Source organism: Botryllus schlosseri, chromosome 11 (assembly GCF_051294905.1).
Source record: "Botryllus schlosseri isolate E-star chromosome 11, Bs_hap1, whole genome shotgun sequence".
In the NCBI taxonomy this organism is placed as follows: domain Eukaryota; kingdom Metazoa; phylum Chordata; class Ascidiacea; order Stolidobranchia; family Styelidae; genus Botryllus; species Botryllus schlosseri.
The window spans coordinates 20,186,063-20,206,811 of NC_137246.1; the positions used below are offsets into that span (position 1 = coordinate 20,186,063).

At 41.2% G+C, this 20,749-nt stretch overlaps 1 protein-coding gene across 1 annotated transcript in view; it reads right to left on the reverse strand.

The window, feature by feature from the left end:
- Nucleotides 1-17,881, reverse strand: part of LOC145450100 (uncharacterized) — a 32,890-nt gene extending 15,009 nt beyond the window's left edge. The window contains exons 1-8 of the mRNA XM_080328583.1: nucleotides 17,730-17,881; nucleotides 12,240-12,717; nucleotides 11,303-11,393; nucleotides 11,144-11,226; nucleotides 6,977-7,062; nucleotides 5,583-5,769; nucleotides 3,696-3,851; nucleotides 249-398 (exon numbers count right to left, since the gene is read on the reverse strand). Coding sequence (XP_080184709.1) covers nucleotides 249-398; nucleotides 3,696-3,851; nucleotides 5,583-5,769; nucleotides 6,977-7,062; nucleotides 11,144-11,226; nucleotides 11,303-11,393; nucleotides 12,240-12,717; nucleotides 17,730-17,866 — 1,368 coding nt within the window. The 5' untranslated portion in view covers nucleotides 17,867-17,881. The remainder of the gene's footprint in view (nucleotides 1-248; nucleotides 399-3,695; nucleotides 3,852-5,582; nucleotides 5,770-6,976; nucleotides 7,063-11,143; nucleotides 11,227-11,302; nucleotides 11,394-12,239; nucleotides 12,718-17,729) is intronic.
- Nucleotides 17,882-20,749: the final 2,868 nt, after the last annotated feature.

The window sequence follows — 20,749 nt, forward strand, 5'->3', positions numbered from 1 at the left end:
CACCCAAATGAAAGTGTGACCTGCCCTCCCGACAACGCGAAATACAACCGGCAAAGAAATCGCAGTGTACCGTCGTCGAATTCAGTCCTGAAACTGGGATATCTCGCAAGAAAATTACATCGCGCAAAATCATAATGACAGGAATCGCGCGAATACCTGCCATACCACGCTAAAACCAGCGCCATTGCGTCATTGAAAACTGTGCGATCGGGCGTGATATCCCATTTAGGTATACCGTATATACGTACCGTAAAGAACAGCCGACCGACTTTGCTCCACAGGAATTCGAATTCGAGTTTCCACGGCGTTTTCGAGTTCTTGTCGGAGTTTCCGTAATGGATGCGGATTCCTTGATGGAACACGCCTAGCAGCACCGACGGCTTGGCTTCTTTTTTGTTCTGCAAATATATTACTTTGTTAGCAGAGGTGGTCAGTAACGAAGTACTTGTGCTTCAAACGGTTACGTTCCCCTGCTACTCGACATTTTCCAGTTTTGTAGGAAAATTAGGCCTAGAACTGTGATTCACAACTTTTTGACCTCGCGGACAGGGGAAAACTTGAAAACAAATGTTGCAGACATAAAAATCCGAAATTAAGCCTACATGAAACGACGACAAATGTACGCAGCTAAAATGTAGTAGGCTTATTGGCAACTTCATTTAATGCTGCTCTTAGTAATAGATATTTATACGCGGCGGTATTAAAGTTTGTGCAAGTCCCAGCTCGGGAAGTTCTATTGAAGACCAGAAACTTGGTTGTGATTGTCCAATGTTCGGTCTCCTTTGTAAGCAACAAGAGTCGCCTAATTGCGCTGTCGGAGTCTGTCGGAGTCTCTTTCCCATATAACTTGTCCGACACGAGTCGCATGCCAATTTTAAACAGTTTCGTACAGCACCTTCACCATTGTAGCGTACCCCCAAGCAAAATTTTGACACCATCCAGAAAAATACGATTCAAATCTCTAAACAAATTCCAAAGTTGCTGGTTTTATTTCTCTAATTAATGGACAAGTATGCAACGTCTTGCAGTTGGAATTGAGATATAACATTCTAATATACTTGGCGGACCGGCAGAAAAATCGCCACGGACCGGCGGTTGAGAACCACTGTCCTAGAATACTTACCGTTTTACTTACTTGGAAATCTCTACTCATGTAGAAACTTAACCCGTTACTTATATTTATTATGTATACTTGAGTACTAACAGATTACTTTGCCCGCCTCTGTTTGTTATAGATTATTATTGCAATAAAACCTTAGGACCAATACCAACGTAATACGATATCTGATAAAATGCAGCGGCAGGCATATAGGTGCAAAGATTATTCTATCGGGACCAGTTATCATAATCCGACAAATGCGATAGCAACGATTTGGTTAACCGCGTGCGGATATTGATGTGTTCGGACAAAACTATGCAAAGCTTGACAATTGGTCCGTACGGAACGACTCTTTAGTCTTTATCGATGACAGGTGGCGCATTCACTATAAATACATGGGTGGAGAATAGGTGTACATTGTACAAGACTGTATACTAGGGCTGTTCAAAAATAACCTTTTTTCCCCGATTCAAGCCGGTCACCTCTTAAATCGTCAGGTTGCAGTAGAAAACCTTGCTCACCAAATTTCACTCGATTCCAACCAGTAAAGGCCTCCGCAGATCCAATTAAAATTTTTAATTTATTATGGAAAATTAAAAAAAAAAAATTCCAAATTTTTCTGCCAACCCCATGAAATTGTTGAGCTGTCTTCAAAGACGTTGCAAAACAAATTTGAGTCAATTCCGACCAGTAGAAGCGGAGTTATGTGAGTTTTTCAATGATATTCCCCGGATTATCCTTGATCGGTGGATAATCCGCGATTTGTCAACGAAAAACTCGCATAACTCCGCTTCTACTGGTCGGAATTGACTCAAATTTGTTTTGCAACGTCTTTGAAGACAGCTCAACAATTTCATGGGGTTGGCAGAAAAATTTGGAAATTTTTTTTTTTAATTTTCCATAATAAATTAAAAATTTCAATTGGATCTGCGGAGGCCATTACTGGTTGGAATCGAGTGAAATTTGGTGAGCAAGGTTTCCTACTGCAACCTGACGATTTAAGAGGTGACCGGCTTGAATCGGGGAAAAAAAGTAATTTTTGAACAGCCCTACTGTATACGTACCAGATTTCCCGGGGTGCAAATAGTACCATGGCACTTTCTAGTACAAATGCTTGCGTTTATAGCCATTAAGCCATTCCCATGGGTGAAAACGAGTCGAATACACTAATCCTCAAGGAGATATATCTCAGAAGGGCAGTGGGTTTTATATATGTGTACCGGCTTTTACGCCTTCTTGGGATGGTAGGGTGATCGGCGAAAACAGAACCCACGCCGCCATTCGAGTATATCTCCATAAGAATTGATGTAACGACCCGTTTTCAGCTAGTAGAGTGGGTTTGAAAACAAAATTCTTTACCAGAATATGCCCGTTAACGTTATTTCCATTGGCGGAAATCGGCGAAATACAGGATTTTCATTTACAGTGCACTATTCTCAATACCTCATGTGAATAGCAAAGATCTACGAATCGAAGTTAGTATATGGGAATCGCGAAATACCTATGCACCAGGTTAACTTCGGTGGCACGTGTAATTGAAGCACAAACTGTCCGGCAACATTCGCGATGCCACCTTCTTGCTGGTACGAGCTAATGTGAGCCGGTAATCCAACTAGAACGTGACAATTCCCCTGAATAAGCCGCTACGTTTGCAACACAATTATACCGGCCCTCGTCGTAAATGAGAAATTTCTTCCAATCAAAAACAGAAAGGCGAAAAGATGTGTCAATCGCCGAGAATAATTGATCGAATGTTAAGATCGTCTGCAGGCTATGTAGACCGACGTTTCTCCACCTTTTTAGCTAGGAAAGCAGTAAAATTTGGAAACAAATTTTGCGGACCTTGCAAATTCAAAATTAACACAAAATGTATGTAATTGTGACAAACTTAGAGGAAAACATTTGAAACTTCAATTCAATGAGTAATATCCTGCCTCATTTTGATATTACATATGTTAATCGTGGTTCTATTGACGTTTCTACAAGAAGTCCCGTTAAAAAACCACGAACTTGATATTAATTGTTCGGTTTCCTTTCAGAGAACTTCGACTTGACTGTTTGCTAACCTCCATCATGCTGCAAAAATTTCGCTAGCTTGCAACACTCCGACGTACGCTAAGTCCAAAGTACACCGTGAACTCTATATGACGAACGATAAGAAAAATATGTTCCAAATTTCGAAATCAATTTAAAATTTGAAGTTTCATTCCTCTATTCAACGGACAAGGATCCAATTTTTTCATTTTCCGTTTGACACATAAAATGGTAGTATATTTAGTGAACTTGAGACGACCACTGATCTGGACCATTTTCCAACTCTACAGATTACACAGAAATTGACAAGAGCGTCCCAAGTATCCCCACCGATACAATTACTACACGCCACTTGAAAATCGCCAAATCCGTGTGATGTTGTTACAAACACACTGCGTAATCCCTATAGAATGCGACTTCACTTAGCTAAAACCATACGTTTCAATGCCACGCGTTTAGCAAGCGCGCTTCTTAGCGACTTAAAGGATGAGCCTTGCCGAAGTAAGAAAATCTTACTGCGATCATTCCCGAAAAACACGAATTCGAAACCGCAAAAATTCACCTTTGAAAGCCTGTAATAATGCACGGGCACGTCGTCGATGGTAGACGCCTGTTGTATGTACAGCGCCTGGGACTCGAACGATGTCTTCCCATTGTGTTCGGCGTGTAGGGCGGGGAGATGTGAGAGCAGATAGTCGCGGCCCCATTTCTCCATGAACTGAAAGGCGAGGTTGGTATCTTGAAAAGTTCTCGCGGCAGTCACTTCAAAGTGCGATCGCGCGGATTTCAATTACGCCGGGCGACATCGCGACCGGGTCGAGAGGGGTTTAAGTGCGATCACATCGGCACTTGGGGTCGAAATTGAACTTACAACAGTCGGCCGTACAGCTATATATATTGCATACACACTGTAAACGGAAATTGTATATTTCGCTGATATTCACCGCAGCGCAGGGTGGAAGTCAGGTGAACGGGACTCTCTGGTACAAAATGTAGCTTGAAGGGAAGACAAGTCAAATACACCAATCCATATGTAGACATATCCAAGGGTCGGAGTGCACCAAGTACCACCTTTATTGGATTTCTTGGGGTGGTACAGAACCAACTCCACCCCTGGTATGTACCTCTATAACAGTGATTCTCAACCGGGGTCCGCGAAACATTGACGGGGGATTCGCGAAGCATTTTCAGGGGGTCCACGAAAACTCCAAATTTGTAAAATGATTGACAACTTAATTTGTAATATTCTAAATTAGGAAAATCACCGGACAGTTTCTCTTCATAACTATACTAACACTTCAGGAATCGCATCAATGAGAGATGAAATATATCCTAATTGCCCTGATACGAACAGATTTTCTATGTAGAGATGCTTTGTATGCGTTTGTGGAAAATATAGAGAAGTTGTAACAGTATAAGGTATATCAGGCTGACTCCGAAATGTTTGTAAAATAATTTGGATTTGGAGTATGTCCCAATGAACGCATTGAAACTTCGCCACGGAGTCCATTCTCTCCTGCGATATACAAAATCGCTATTCAAGATAAGATGCTGGATAGAAATGACTATAGGCTGGACGAGACGTGTTCATTAAAACGAAAGATAATTTTGTTGCTGTTTATCATTAGCCTACAGTTAATATTTGCTCATGACAGATGACGGTTGAGTGATAATTGAGCTAAATTTAAACTAAAACTTGAGGTCCGCGAGGGTCCCCGTGCACCCATTCCCAAAGGAAAATTTGGGATACCGAGCCTGCTACAATTCTAGAACGGCGCTTCAGTTGCTCTATATATACATCTACAGATCATATATTGCTCAAATGCTAATAATTTGGTATGAGATAGGTGTGTGTATACTGTATAGTATACACCCAGTTGTTTTTGGTTATTCAACAACAAATTAGGTGCTTGTCACCTGTTGGCCTTTTGTGCCACGGCGAATGATGGCGTACAAAGAACTGCACCACGGTCAATAATTGCATACAACAAAAGACATCACGAAATAAAAACAATCAAGGCTTACAAATCATAAACGATGGTTACGGGACACTTCGGCACAATGAGGAAAAACAATGAAGGGTCAAAATCATAATTCACGGTCACATCACAACATAAATTCAATGGTGAATAGGGCGGGTAGGTTAATATTTTGATCACTCAGGAGGCTCGTTGTTGAATAATGCAGCGTTATTCTTGTTATAAGTCACGTGGTTACTGATAAGATTCATTGTGTCTTTACATTGTGGCCGTCGAATCGTATCGTTGCTATAATCCTGCTTAATATTATCCTGGCGAGACATACTGAATACGCGACTTTCTACGAATTCTATCCATACATAAAATCGCTCGCCATAGATAGTATTCTAATGATATCTAGAGTTCAAGCTCCCAGCTAGTTTAGACATGAATCATCCTTCGGTTAAACATAGGTGCTACATAGTACATACCCATGATGGAAAATATTCCTCGGGTCGAAAGTACTGCGCGGCGTGACTGGCGGGTTTACGATCCCCGAAATCGGCTTGCAGTGCGTGCGAGGCAATCGTGAACAGAATCTCGTCTTGAAGCAAGACTGAAGATTTCAAGACGTTTTTCTTCATTTGGAGGTAGTACTGGTACCGAGATATCTTGTCGCTGAAACAAAGTTTGGCACTTGACAGAAATATTTGCGGCTGTTCCGAACAAAAATGACATTGTGATAACCAGTCACCAGTGTGCAGTAAAACTCGGATCGATAGTATATCGCAATTTTAGGCGTTCCACATACAATTATCGACCTCTGTCGGCGTAGAATAAAAATTAGGGCGCAAAAACAACAGAACTAGCGAAATCCGCCGCATAACAGCGGTTTACCCCGTTTAGTCACGTGATTAGACTTCACAGGCTGTTTTTCAGTAGCAGAAAATCGCATCGCAAATAATTACAGCCATACACTAGTCGAAACTCGTTTGGACCAAAACAAAGTCTCTCTGTAAACAACGAAAAGTCACCCCTTCTAACCCCGATATTAGAGCGAAATATTAGCGCCGTTCACCAGAATGTGAGTGTGAGAACATGGTTCAACGTCGCTTTCATCTTGTGTGCATTAGTAATCGCTTGCAGAGCGGGATTAAATAGATATTTCTCGGTAATGGTGGGAAGTTGATTCACAGTAGTGCAGCAAACATCGCAAAACCGCTTCTAGGCAAGCAAATCAGTATTTTATACCATATTTGCGGTTTGAAACAAATCCTACAAGTTGGCTACAAATAAAATCTGTGTCATGTCCATCGTAGAGTGTACTGAAATACTTTGTGATGCTGTGCTGATATACGAGACCCACGACATCAAACGCTGCATTATCCAAGCGCTTTGTCGAACTCTTGCCAATTATCCGCGAAGGCAGCGAAAATTGAATCCTAATGTCGACGCCGCGCCTAAAGCGGCCGGTTATCACTAAATATATCGCAAAATCACCGGCTTGAAGATATATTAAGGGGAATTGATGAGTGCGAAATATAATACTTACAACCGAGTTATGATTTTACGTGAAATGCGGAATGCGAAAATTGGATTAAAAGGGCGGCGATATTATGACACCTATGAAAAAAGAAAGTCACCGATTTAAGCTACGAAGAAATAATAATAAGCAACGACTCATTTCTAAGACACAGAAGTCATTACCGGGCAAATTAACCAGCCCAACAATGGTCGAGTCATAGATCCTTGATGACGTAATAGTAACGCCGATCTATCACCGATCAAAACCAAAATTACCGACAATTCTGTAAATTCAGCGAACGCATCGCCACTCATTGGGTCGAAGTGGATAATGTCAAGTCTCGGTAAAGAATTTTCGTACCTTATCAGTTTCGGATGCTCGATGTAAAATTGCACTTGGAATTGTACGGTCAGGACTGCGGACGACGAAACGGCTACGTCACTCGCCTGGAAAAGAGATTCTGCGTTATTAAGATAATATGACAAGGTGAATGAACCGAAATCTCAGAGTGTATAATTGTTGCAGATGCCACACTGCGCTACATCTTGCTAGCATGAACAGATATACTTGTCACGAATAGGTTTGTATACAGTAAGGGTGAGACAACCGGTTAAGCTGGTCTCGCACGAACAAGACTGCAATTGAACTATTATCATTATACCCTCGAACCGACACGATTGCTTAAATACAACGATATGAGATGCAGATAACGCAGAAATCAGATATCCCCTTACTTAGTAAGCACATAACACAAGTATTAGTGTTGCATTACGCGTTAACAGCTACGGTTGAACGCGGTTGGGCTAAGATTTCACTCAAACTCGATAAGGCGAAGAGGCCCACGAGGTCAAATTGGTTGTGTGAGAGTCCAGTGTTTATGTTGCGCGCACTTATTTATTCGGCCGTTTCGCTGTGTTTTAACGCCGGGCTCGTCGCGTGCAGTGCAAGTAAAACACGCAGTAGTACTGCGAATATTGTTTGGTTAACCAAGTGCCAGTAAAGTGCGGATGCATAGTTTGGATATTTGCACACGACGACGACTCTCGGGATTAAAATATCCACAGAAGGCTTTGCCACAACTACGGTAACTTGAAATAGGTCTGTTAACTAGAACTGGTATGTGTTCTAGTCTTTTGGAATATATTGGTCATAAAACGATGTGTTGGATGTTCCAACTCCCGTCTATTTGATGTTTCTCAGAAGGTACTAAACGACCCGTGGTGTATATCTTATTAAACTTCCAATCGCAAGCAGAGGCAGCGCACTAACAATGCATATCATATCCACACAAAAGCGATAAATCAGGATTCACGAATACAGCAATACGGCCTATCAAAATAGCGCGGCTCGTGATATATTGGTCTTGCGCCGCGAAATTAACGATTGTGGACCGACATACGAAGTTACCGGTAATCCTGAGTAAATACGCCGTGACTAGTAGTTCTCACGCGGTTGGCGAAGACAATTCGATTGCGGACGAAACCAAAACACGGCGCTGTGACGAAATAATTACGGCCAACTACCGGGTGTCATCGCTATCACAATCCATTCACTACAACATAAAGGCCAGTGTCGGATATCACAAAAAGCGTAGTGTACGAAGGGCGACCCAACGCAAGGAAACAGTGTACCGAGATTAATCGACTTCGATCAAGACAAATGGCTAGACATGCCGACCAAACTACGGATAAGGTCTTGAACATGGGCGATAACAATCGACCACGATAAGGGCAACGCAGTTTGCGTACCAGCGGGGTTTCAACGCTACTCGTGGAAATACCTCGTATGACAGCACGCCGAAATATACGCCACTTTGGCAACGCGAAGCGATAAATCAGACGGTCAAATGCGGTTAAGTGGGCGTGATTAACAGCCGGTTAAACGCTTTTTTAAAACAAAGTTACTACATAATCATCGACCAGACCACCGCTTGGTCGGTATGGAACACACACATTTGTTAATTACGACACCACTGCCGATCAAGTCGGAATTGTATTCATGCACACGAAAATTACCGCAGTCGGTGTTGAGATGATGATGATACTAGCACAATAACCGACACAACACAGCCAGGAACGCCAATGTTTTTCTCCATCCATCAATCAACATATTCAGTTTGGAAGTAGACGGTCACAAAATTGCTATTCATCACGCGGGTAATAATTGTCAACGCACTAATCAACGTTTGCATATACGCAGTTCGAGGCGACTCTAACACCGCCCGCGGGTATGAGTATGTCTTCATTTTATAGCTTTTAAACGCGACAATTATTCTATTGTGTCTTCGAGATATGTTCTCAAAACAAGGAGTTTTCTAAAATACCACGGACAGAAGCGCACGCGATTCCGGCGCGACGTAATAACGAAATTCCGCGCATGTCATAGTTTTGGGGAGGATTTTAGCACGAGAGTGCTACATCTCCGCGTGGAGATAGCAGGGCGCGCGGTACGCAACACCGCTATTTGCCAACGCAAACATGGCATTCTCGAGACTATCTTCCCACGAGGGTTCAATGTCGAATGTGTCATCGAAAGTCCGGTCGCGGTTCGCAGGAAATAATATTCCAGTTTTCAAAACACGCTAATACGGAATTTCCAATAGCGCGCATAACTTCGCTATCATCCATCTAAAGATGTTTTTTTAATACCAGTCCAATTTTAGCAACTGATACGCATGGTCCCAGCAAGACTGTACCAGTACAAGCGGAGATATTGCCGTCGAAAATTTGGATTTGAATAAAATAGTATTTACGGTATTTACTATAATAAATAATTAAATAATTGGTCACCGTAAATACTATTTTATTCATAATCCAAATTTTTCGACGGCGATAACTCCGCTTCCACTGGATGGAATTGAACCAAATTTGGTGAACATCGTTTCTATAGAAAACTTAACACTTTCATGGGGTGAACAGAAAATTTTCAAATTTTTTGTTGTATATTTTTATATAATAAATAGAAACTTTCTTCTGCTGTAGCAATGCTGCTACTGGTTGGAATTGAACCAAATTTGGTGTGTAGGCTTTTACAATTTTACCAAGTAGCCAGTGCGATTTGAGAAAAAAAGTCATTTTTGAAGAGCCCTAATGTCCACGGATTCCGCCACCGTGCTCACCGACACCTCAACGCCTCGTATACGTCATTACTAATGTCAAATTCATGACACTATTCATCCACAGGACAATGTCAGCATCAGTCAGCGCTTACGACAAGCACATCACGATGGCCGATAGTTAATTCTCAGGCTAGTAACACACGATGCGGTATGCGTCACTAATCCTTGCAGTTCATATCGAACTCAAGAGGTTATGAAGTAGTCCGAAGACGACGTAATGAGAAAAATACAAGAATCGTGTGGATTAGATTAACGGTAGGTCGGAACAATTGGCGTTACGATCGGTTAAGACGGATCTATTTTACGTATTTGGCAAACACGAATCTTCGTATACACTCAGCACAGAAACTGAACGGAAACATCGCACTAAATTAGTACACAGCCGCCGCCGATTTTCAATTCGTGAAAGGCTTGGTATCGAAAATGCGGTGCCCGCAAGCCAACACGCAGAATTTTGCTGCATACAATACCGTGCATGTCTGTCGTGAAACTAAGCAGTTCGTCGGCATGAGCCGAGAAATTATTAACGAAAAGGGTTTGTTGTTGCTGTGCACTAATTACGCACGGGAAAGTGAATGTCGCTCCTCGATATGCCATCAAAACCCGAGATCGGGTTCATTTTAAAAGTAATGTACGGAATATAAATATCAACATAAACCCAGAAAATCCCACGGCCGGGCGTACCCACAGTACTTAGCTTTGCATGGCCAATTACATTGTCGGTTTACCTATCGCTTGCAGTAGCCAGTCAAAAGAATATATAATCGCTAGATATACTGCATGTACTAATACTTAAATATCACGATATACACGATAATTACCTCGACACGCAAATTACACAAGAATTTGATAACATCAAAAAGCGGATACGGTTTGAAATATTATCTCAACTATGTGCGGGAATTCAAAATAGACAACAGAAAATATGATCAGATGAGGAGTATTTAACCAAGTGTACCTAGAGTCATGACATGCTAATAGATGGAATTTCAGTCACATCTCATGAAAACTCTACTGAGTTTTAGTAGGATTTTATGCCGTATATATATATATGGTTTGGTTGGACAGCAAAAATGGAGTGATTATACTGTGGCATCGATATTTTACGGCCGCAAAATTTTCAACTATTTTCGCAGACAAAGACTAACCATCGTCACGTGCTAACAGGCGAGCCCACATTTGCAAAATCAGTGTATTATTTTTGCAATATACGATGCATTTGATATCAATGTATTCCATCAATTCGCACGCAAAAACGTGACGCAAAGCACAATCGCACAAATGTGTGTGAAATGTGTCGGAAACGAATCATTAAATGACGCGATACCCGAGTCATTTAGATCAAGCATTTCATTGCAATTGTATTAAATATATATTTCTAAAATGAACAGGGTACAAAATCAACTTACTCTTCTCCTAATCTCTTTGCCCCACTCTTTCGGTGCGTACCTGGCAATCTTGTGTTTGTGGTCCATAAACCATTTTTCATTATCTAGATGCAAAATGGGATTTGTCGGATGGTGCCCAACGATTCTTGAAAACCAGAGATGCTACGGGGTGTTACTTACCTACGACAGTGGATAGTCCAAAGAATTGCGCTTCTTTTATGGATTGTAGCGAGCATACTTGGTCGAACAGCTGCTGGACAGTAGCTTTGGTCTAAAGAAATTTTGTTTCGGTTAACAACGCCAAGCGTGTCTACACCAACAATGATTCACCACTCAAATCTTTTCAATTAGATCGCACATAGGTTTCGTGTTGTAGGAATATCAGGATTACACGATGTGTGGATATTTATAAAACTATGCGGGAGCAAAATCACGGGCCCTACAGCATAAACAAGCCCTGTGGTATTTCGCAACGAAAGAGCCATCAACTGTAGGAACAAATGAAGGAACGAACGAACGATCATGCAACTCATGCTGAATGAACGTAATTTGAGAATATAAAAGACGAAATTTCATGACATGGGCACACGTTCTCTTGCATTATCATCGCAAAACTAATAGCTAGCGCAAAGCACGGCACAATAGTGAAGACATGTGAAAAAGTAACGATTACGTGCAAAGTACACAATGACTCACTGTAAGAGTACCCCACCAAGTGCTAATAAACACATAGAGGCGCGAAGGATTTCATCAACCGCAAAAAGGCTCGCCAAGACAATAACGATGATATCTAGCTCATTCTGGTTTAGATCATAATTGAAACAAGCATTAGTAATGGTACAGACGTAATTAACAGTTTATCATCCTCAGCCTCATTAGCCCCTTATCACGCCTGTTCAAACACATCAAGGCAGAGCAAATTTCCGAAGTTAGAGCAATCTCCATCATTGCTCCATAAGCGGCTACATATTATTAAGAATGTGAACCTGCCGTATATCGCAGATATTAACCAAAACAGATCACTACGATTTACGAAGTTCACTGACATTGTAGCATTGAAATCCTTTACATTCTTACACATAGATAGCAATAAATTAGGTCGCGTTACAGCTCTTACCTCGAAAACCAGCACCACAGAGTCGTTGTTAAGAAGTAGTATCCGCACTGGCTTTTTACTCATAATTGTTTTCATGCTGTTGAAACCATTAGTCTCCTGAATTAATTGGTTGTCCTTTACAAACTGATTATCTCGCCGATACGCGTCTCCACCGTTTCGTAAACCCTTGGATGTAGGTCGACGAAGGCTTATTTCTGGATTACTCGCGGACTTGGATCGCGTTAATCTCTCTGTGGATACATCCTTGTGAACAAGTTCACCTTTCGGAACCAGTAGATCTGGATTTGTCGGTGCGCGGACGAATTCCTCCCGTACAGGAGTCGATACGCTCTTCGGCCTTTTTCTGTTTACGCTTGTGAATGAATACTTCTTCCTAATATTAGCCTCCCTAGTCTGAGATTTGCAATCCCGAACACCAGTATGTTTCTTCGGTGTTCGATTCTCAAACTTAACACTCCGTTTGACACTGAAACCGATGCTGCAAAGAAAATGGCATACCTAGTTAATCATTTGTGATAAGCAACGCTTTCAAATTAACGCCCATGCCAAATTTACGTATATTATCCAATTGTACTGCACTGCGACAGAGAGAGAGCATCAATTCTAGGCTAGCTAACACACTACACACCTGATTTTATTCCAGAACGATATTAGCTGCTCTGACTAAAACACACGACCGCCCTAGGGATAATATTTACGCCTACACACAACCCATTCAGAGTTGTCATACTAGCAATGCAACGAGACATTCCGAAGACATTACTTTCTGAAACAGTGGGCCCGGCAGCGAGTAGGTCGACCATCGACATTCAATGAATCGCGACGGTTCCCCGTCGATGGTTCTTCACAATCACAAAAGGAGAGAAAGAAAGAGAAGCATTGTCTCACAAGCGATTCTATCGGTGTATCTCGAAAGCTTTTAGCACACACCGATCCGATACTGACCGACTACCAGAGCGAGAAGCTCTACTTCAAACAAACAACTAATTTGAAACGAACCGCGGTTTGGTTCTTTATGCCGCGACTCGTTACGACAAATCTTAATTCGGGTCAATTTTGTTCGTAGCGATGATGCCAGGCCTATTCAATTTGCGAACAGCAGCGTCATAAGCATGAGTACTCGTCAGCCTAAGATTACCTCAACACAATCTGACATCAGACTTGGACAACTAGTTAATTCTAGTTGTCTAATTTCACTAAATTCGAGCGAAATGCCGTTAATCTAATTCTAATCTAATTTGTGAAATGGTCTTATGTTCTAATTCTAATCTAATTTATTGCTTTCCTGAAAATACCTCGTTGTCCGCGGCATTTTGCAGCGAGTTAACAAGAATATCCCTCTCGCGCAGGGAAATCCAGTGCCAAGCCACCCTCTCATTACTTGGACCGTACGTACATTCGTACAGTCATAGTAGTAATCGTGACGAATAATAGCCATTAGCCATGCGTTAGTGCAGTGGTTCCCAACCGGGGGGGAATTCCCCCCTTGGGGGGAATTTTGAAATTTTCAGGTGTGAATCTGTCTTTAATTTTTTAGGGGAAATCTGGCTGTGGCATTGTATCGGAAGATACACTGGGTTCACAAGGTTTATTGATTTTTATGGTATAGAACTGTCAAGTAGAAATTAGTTCTTTACAACTGTATGATTCTTTGGCGGATTTCAAGCTAGGTGTCTTCCGTAGATATTACACCCCTGGTAAAGTGAGGCTCACGAGACGATTTTGTTAGCTCTGCGACAGCCTCTCGACCAAATTGCTACTAAGCAGGAAAATGTTAAGCCGAATTCAGCACAAGGCCGCTAGTGAAATTGTTTAACTTTTTAAGCCAACATATGAGCTAACGTGAAAAACATACCGTACCAAATTCATTGATTCAACTCAAGTCCATAGCAAGCGGACTTGGTGATTTATTATTCGTCAGCGGCTACCCGACCGGTCAAAAACAGGTGAAATTTGACTGTACTTTACCAAAGTTTAGTGCGCATTCGCCATAGTTCGGACATATCTGAATATGTTTGGCCATTAATTGCTCAGTCAACAAATGGTTGCGCGTTAAAAAGCACATTTTTCTAGTCACAGGCAACTTTTTTTCATAGGGGGGGGGGGGGTGGGGATTTTTAGCTTAAATATCGGTCAAGGGGGGCACGAGACGAAAAAGGTTGGGAACCACTGCGTTAGTGCAACGCCGAAGCCGTTTCAGCTAGTGCGGAATAGTGTTGTTGGGTACAGGCGAATAGCTTATTTTGAAAGAACAATAATAATAATTTGAAACTGAAATCAATTTCAGTATTTCAAAATGCTTGACTTCGCGTCACAAATAACAAATCACAAATCAGATCGCCGACGGCACGTGACCCGCGTCTTGGTGGTGACCCCTGGTCAGTGCAAAACGAGTCAAGCTCATGGTTATGGGAACGCACTGTGATTTGATATGAACGGAACTTGATTTTTGCCGTATTTATTTCTCATTAACAATTTCATTCAATTTCCAAGTTTTTTACGAATTTAGTAAATTCTAATTCTAATCTAATTTGGAAAAAGCTGTGTAGCTTTAATTCTAATTTTAATCTAATTTGGAATAATTGTGTAGCTTTAATTCTAATTCTAATCAAATTTAGAAAAAACTGTGTAGCTCTAATTCTAATTCTAATCTGATTTGGTAAAGCTGAAAATTTTCTAGTTGTACAAGTCTGTCCGACATATCGACCTCGCCTATGTAGCATTCGTTTTGTCGTTTCCTTTTATGTTATCCTTTCTTAAATCCAGAGTGCATGCCTCTTATTTACATGTTGAGCCCAAGGTGGGTGTCTGATTAAAAGACGACTCCAAGTCGTTTCATCGTTTCTAAACAACACGAAACTGCGATACAATACTTTGGTATTTATTCGACCATACCGATTTCACTGCACTTCTTGACAATGTTGTGAGGTGCGGATCATGACTTTGAAAATGTGATATTCCCAGTAACGTTCGTTCGTCGTTTGTACTATGTCTCGTATGCTGCGACACGACCAATCAAGGTTTCAAGGCTTTCTCAGAGGAAAATAGTATCAAAACTATAGTTCTGTGTAGTAAATTATCTTTCAGTTGCGAAGAGCGTAAAATTTCAGTACTCTAAAAAAATCGCGTTTTACTACCCGACTCGAATTATTAAAATTAATACTCGATTTAGATTCGAATGCTCGAATCACTGTGCCCTGCCCAGCCCTAATCGCGAGAAGAGATGCATACGTAGTTTTTGCGCCAGCATGCGGAACAATTTATCTATAATAAATTCGATGTTTTTAAACGATTCAGTTTCAGTTCAGTTCAGTTTATTGCGACACAATGAAAAGATAGTAAGTAAGGAAGAAGCGAATGAATGAAGGAGCCCCGTTACGTCCAACTCAGGGTTGTACAAATTCCACAAATTTGGCCATTATTAGAGGCAGTTGGCCCCCAAAAAATCAATTTGGCCCCTTGGCCCTTTATTTTCAATATTTGGCCCTTTTTGAAAGCAGTTGAGACATACTATCAAACTATAGCTATTCAAATAAATGTATCTCGCAAATTGAGCTGACAATGTGTACATGCCATATGTCAAAGATTCAGTGGAAACACTGTGGAAAATGAAAATTTGGATTTGTTTTTGTAGAATGTAGACTGTGTAGTGATTGTAAATACAGATTTGTGAACAGGTGGACGAAAAAGCCTCGAACATGGCTGGAAGCTAAGTAGCAGAAAAAGTCTGAAGAAGAGTAGGCCTACCCTTATAGTAGCCTACTTAATGATTGATAGAAATTTCAAAGAAAATAACTTCAACATAACCGAATAGTTTTTGGTGAAAAACCTAAAACCTAAGTATATAAGTTGGATGATTTTCAAATGTAAAGAAACTATTCTCTCAATTTTTTAATTTAAAATTCATAAAATTTAATCACTCTTATATTTTTGCACAATAAGTTTTATTTTACGATTTTATATACAGTTGGAAAAGGATTGAAATAATAGCAGTTATTGTAGTTGGATCCAGTGTAGTTGTAGGTAGTTGGTTTGGTGTCCTACAACAGTATCAACAATAAAAACTGGAATTCGAGGTGATTGACAAAGGGTTTATTGGTAATGTTGCAACGTTATTAACGTTTTTGAACAATTTGGCCCTTTTTGGCCCCTTTTCCGGCGCTGTTTGGCCCTTTTTCTCTAAAGATGTCTGGCAACCCTGGTCCATCTTAGCGCTTACATCGTGAAATATTCAATGCCAAGTTTATGTATCAGTTCCATTGCGGCCACTGTCCCAAAATTTTCAATGATTTCTTTACCCCGGGATCAAAGTCTCTCCAGTACAACGAAAGTGCGTCCCCGTCGTCCAACTATCATATGGTCGGCTTGTAAAATCATGTATCTATCAAGTGTGACGGCCACTATTGTGTAACGATATTTAAACGGAAACACGAATGTCGACGAGCATGTTCTGTCCACATTCAAATCAAAATACAAGCAGACTCTACTGAATGAATAGGCCTACTAGGCACTGCACGAGATTACTGGACCACGATATGCTATAGCTACCTCGCCTTCCTTCACATGCCACCTCTTGTCGCTTGTTGGTATCTTCTATCATGTTTTCATTCAGTGCGCATGCCCCAATCGTCATCTTTACACCGCCTAGGCCAAGGGGTGCGCACATTATCCCACAAAACTACATGGGTCCGCGATGAAAATAGTTTAAGAACCCCTGGACCGGGCCCAGGTGGTGTCTGATTTCAAAGACTACTCCAAGTCGTTTCGACAGCTTCCTATCTTTTTATCGCAATCTTGTGTTGGTGCATCGTAGTTATCGAATAGAAATGATAAACTGAACTGAGATTGTGCCAGTTTTTGTGTCAATAACAACTTTATTTTTACATCGACAATCGCACATATCGTACATATAGGGCTGGGCAAAATCGGGTACCGGAGTGATTCGATTCTGAATCACGTGTTTTGCTTCGAGTCGAGTCGAGTCGAGTATTCGAGTTTCACGCATTATGACGTCATAACAGAATGCAATATGTCAAAGTTCAAATATATGTACCTTTTATGCCACCACAACAACATAAGGTCTGTTATCCATCACTATCAAGATACTTTGGCAATTTTCAACCATACCGATTGCACTGAACTTTGTGACAATGTTGTGGGATGATCAGTACTTCGAAAACGTGTTATTTCCAGCAACGTTCGTAACTTTCTACTATATGTTTCGCATGCTGGGACACAACTAATCAAGGTTTCAAGGTTTCTACAGTGGAAAATACTATCGGAACTATAATCCTCATTGATAAATTAACTTTCAGTCACGAGGAGCGTATAATTTCAGTAAAAATTGTATTTTACTGCTCGACTCGAATCATTAAAATTAGTACTCGATTCAGATTCGAGTACTCGAATCATTGTGCCCAGCCCTTCGTACAGCACACGCGAATTCGACGTCGATCAATCGAGATGAAACATTTCATTGAAACTTCCCACCTGATTTGATATTTCACCGTCTCCTTTCTCTTGCATCTTACTGGACGCCTCTGGTTCTCAGAAGTTTTTAGTTCGCGATTGCTTTTCGATCTCACATTTGCAGGAGGCTTTCCGCGGAGAGTTTGCGCATTCGACATACAGACTGATTTTACACGTCTCTTTTGATCCGGTGATTTTGGTAATACCGGATGCTGTGTAGGCCCGGTTTTGCAATTCGGACATCCATCCAGTGTTAAGCTATTCTGTCTGCGATTTTTCTCGTCATTCTTTTCATGTATCCTTGCGATCTCCCGTTCGTCCGATGTTGGTCTCACCCATAATCCGTGGACATTTTCGCGTTCACTTGAACATACTGAAACCCCGTAACAATTACTATTAGACTTGATCTCTCCCTCATCTCGATCGCGTATTCGCCTCCAAGCAAAATCTGCCAAGCAGGAGTTTATATAATCCCAATCATAATGTGTGCCATGGTTTGGTTGTAGCTTGGTCAAAAAATTTCCATTTTTTGCCAAGCTCATATTGGCGAAAAGCTAGCTTACGAACAATTTATCGAATTTGTGGAGCTGAGCATACTTCGGGATAAGAAAAACAAGCGCTAGTTGATGGAATACTTATATATGGAATCTGACGTGTGAATATTTACTTCTTAATTAGCTCGCGGCTAGTTCAAAAATACGCTTGCGCGTTCACAAATCACATTTTGATTGAGAGACGAAAAATATTGCGTGTGTCCATGACCTTGTCCCGTTGTTTACCTACAGAGTTTATTAGTCACCAAAGGTAAAGCGTGACGGATTCCGCGGGTAGCTGAAGATTACGTTACCGCGAGCAGAAGACAATTTACATCCCTTCATGGAGAAACACAATTTACGATTTGAGTGTCTGAATTCTGACGCTGCATGAGCGTAGGCCTATAGCTGTAAATAGGAATTTTTGTCGGCCTCTAATTACATTGAGGCATTGTCCGAGTGACCACATGTGTGGACCACGTGTATGGAAACCATAACAAACGTGTAATATGTGAAAACAGTCGAGTGAAGTATTTCTCTCTCTATGTATTTTCCAATTCAAAATTAGCCATCTTTATTCTATGCTTTCTATGAGACGAAAAAGTGGAGGGGAAAGATGCAATGACCTATTTATATCTTTCATTATAAAGACCGCATCATTTGTGTTGAGTCACAACATATCGGCTACGTCCCATCATGACCGAAATTAGTTTGCCTCTGCCAAAATTTAGTACTGCGTAGTCACCCATTTTGGGTGTAACTCTGAACAGTTGCTTTGAAGTCACAATTGTTCAGACAATAAGCTCAAGGTATAATTTGATATATATTCATATAAATTCATGACACACTTAGGTGTACCATTATTCTTTTTCATACATAGAAAAGCATGCTGCTACGAAGATCACGAGTCAGAATGTCTGCCAGATGTGTGATTGAGTTGACTGTATGATGGTATGTAAAAACTATTATTAGTAGTACACCATTATTAAATATAGAAGCTCATATGCAGTATCTATATAGTTTTGTAACGATCTATCCCTATCCTGTCTGATGAAACTAATCCTAAGGTATGCTATGCTAATTTTGAATATCGTTCTATTATTTTCAAATGTGAGTAGCACGTAGAAGGAAGGTGAAGGTGTGAACGAAATGGAAAACTAAATATTTTTTTTTCAAATTTCATCGGCCTAGCTGTCAAGTCGTTAGGTTACCTAAACAGACGTTGCACACCAAATCTGACCCAATTCCAACCTAAACTAAATATTGTTGCAGTTGTAGGATCAATTTCATTGCGGTATCAACACGGAAGAATAAGTTATTTACTTCAGACAATATTCCACATGGTGGCGAAAAAGAGATTCTACTGCAGCGTAATATCCACATTGCCAAGCATACACTTTGCTACGACGCATCCTCGTCCACCACGACAGAGGGCTTCCCAGAAATGCGCGACCATCGACGTTATCACGATGACGTGAGACTTACACCGACAATATTCATGCGTTCTCATAAAGTGGAAATCATGACCTTGCTATAATTAAAAAGTGCAGATTTTCTCCGTACGAGGTCAATACGATGTCCCCAAATAGATATGACGGAAATAGTAGAAGGTGTGGCTTATACCACGTACATGAAATCAAATTCAATTCAATCGCTGGAGCACAGCAGAAACGAAATAATATTATTACATCACGCAGAAAGACGCTCTCTTTCACGTGCGTCGTACGGTAAACGTGGCCAGTTTGATGTACAACGGGATACAGTCCTCATGCGTAGGTGGCGAGGCACGCACATTGAAAGTGCGTCCTACCACTCCTACACTCCTACCTTAACTTTATATTCCACATCACACGCAACATATCAACACCTATAATTTTAAACGTGTGACGTGGGCCGTTTGATGAATATTTAAACAGATGAACGGACCAGGATATTTCTCCGCGATCACATTCAGGAAGACGGCCTCGGAAGAGCAAACAGCCACCGAGAAAGTTCAATAACACGTTCATAACAGAATGGCAGCGTTTACGGTTGTATCGCCCCGTATTGACACACGTTTACCAAAGTAAAGGAAACAAATACAATATTCCCAGAACTATATTTGTTATACATCCTGCACGGAGTGAGGCGGCGACGCACGTGATTAGCCTAACCAGCTGACGCGACCTCTGAGTAACGCGGCGATAGGTCAGATGTTATCAACACCGAAAATATCATGAAACAGAAAGTGTGGGGCCGGATTCTTGCCAAAACAGTGAGATGCCCGTTTGTGACCATTTTGGAAATATCACGATGTGCCGCGAGCGATCATGTCGTTTTCGGGACAACTTACAGATGTCGCGGTCCTGGCGTATTTGTTTTAACGGAACCCCCTAATCTTCGACGATGCTTTCCTAAAAGTCTAGTTATTGAGGTCGCGGTCACGAAAACAGAGTCATCGGATAACAGCTCAGATTTTTCAGTGATTGGTAACCCGCGATGTATTTTGTAATTGAAGTTGACACCGCA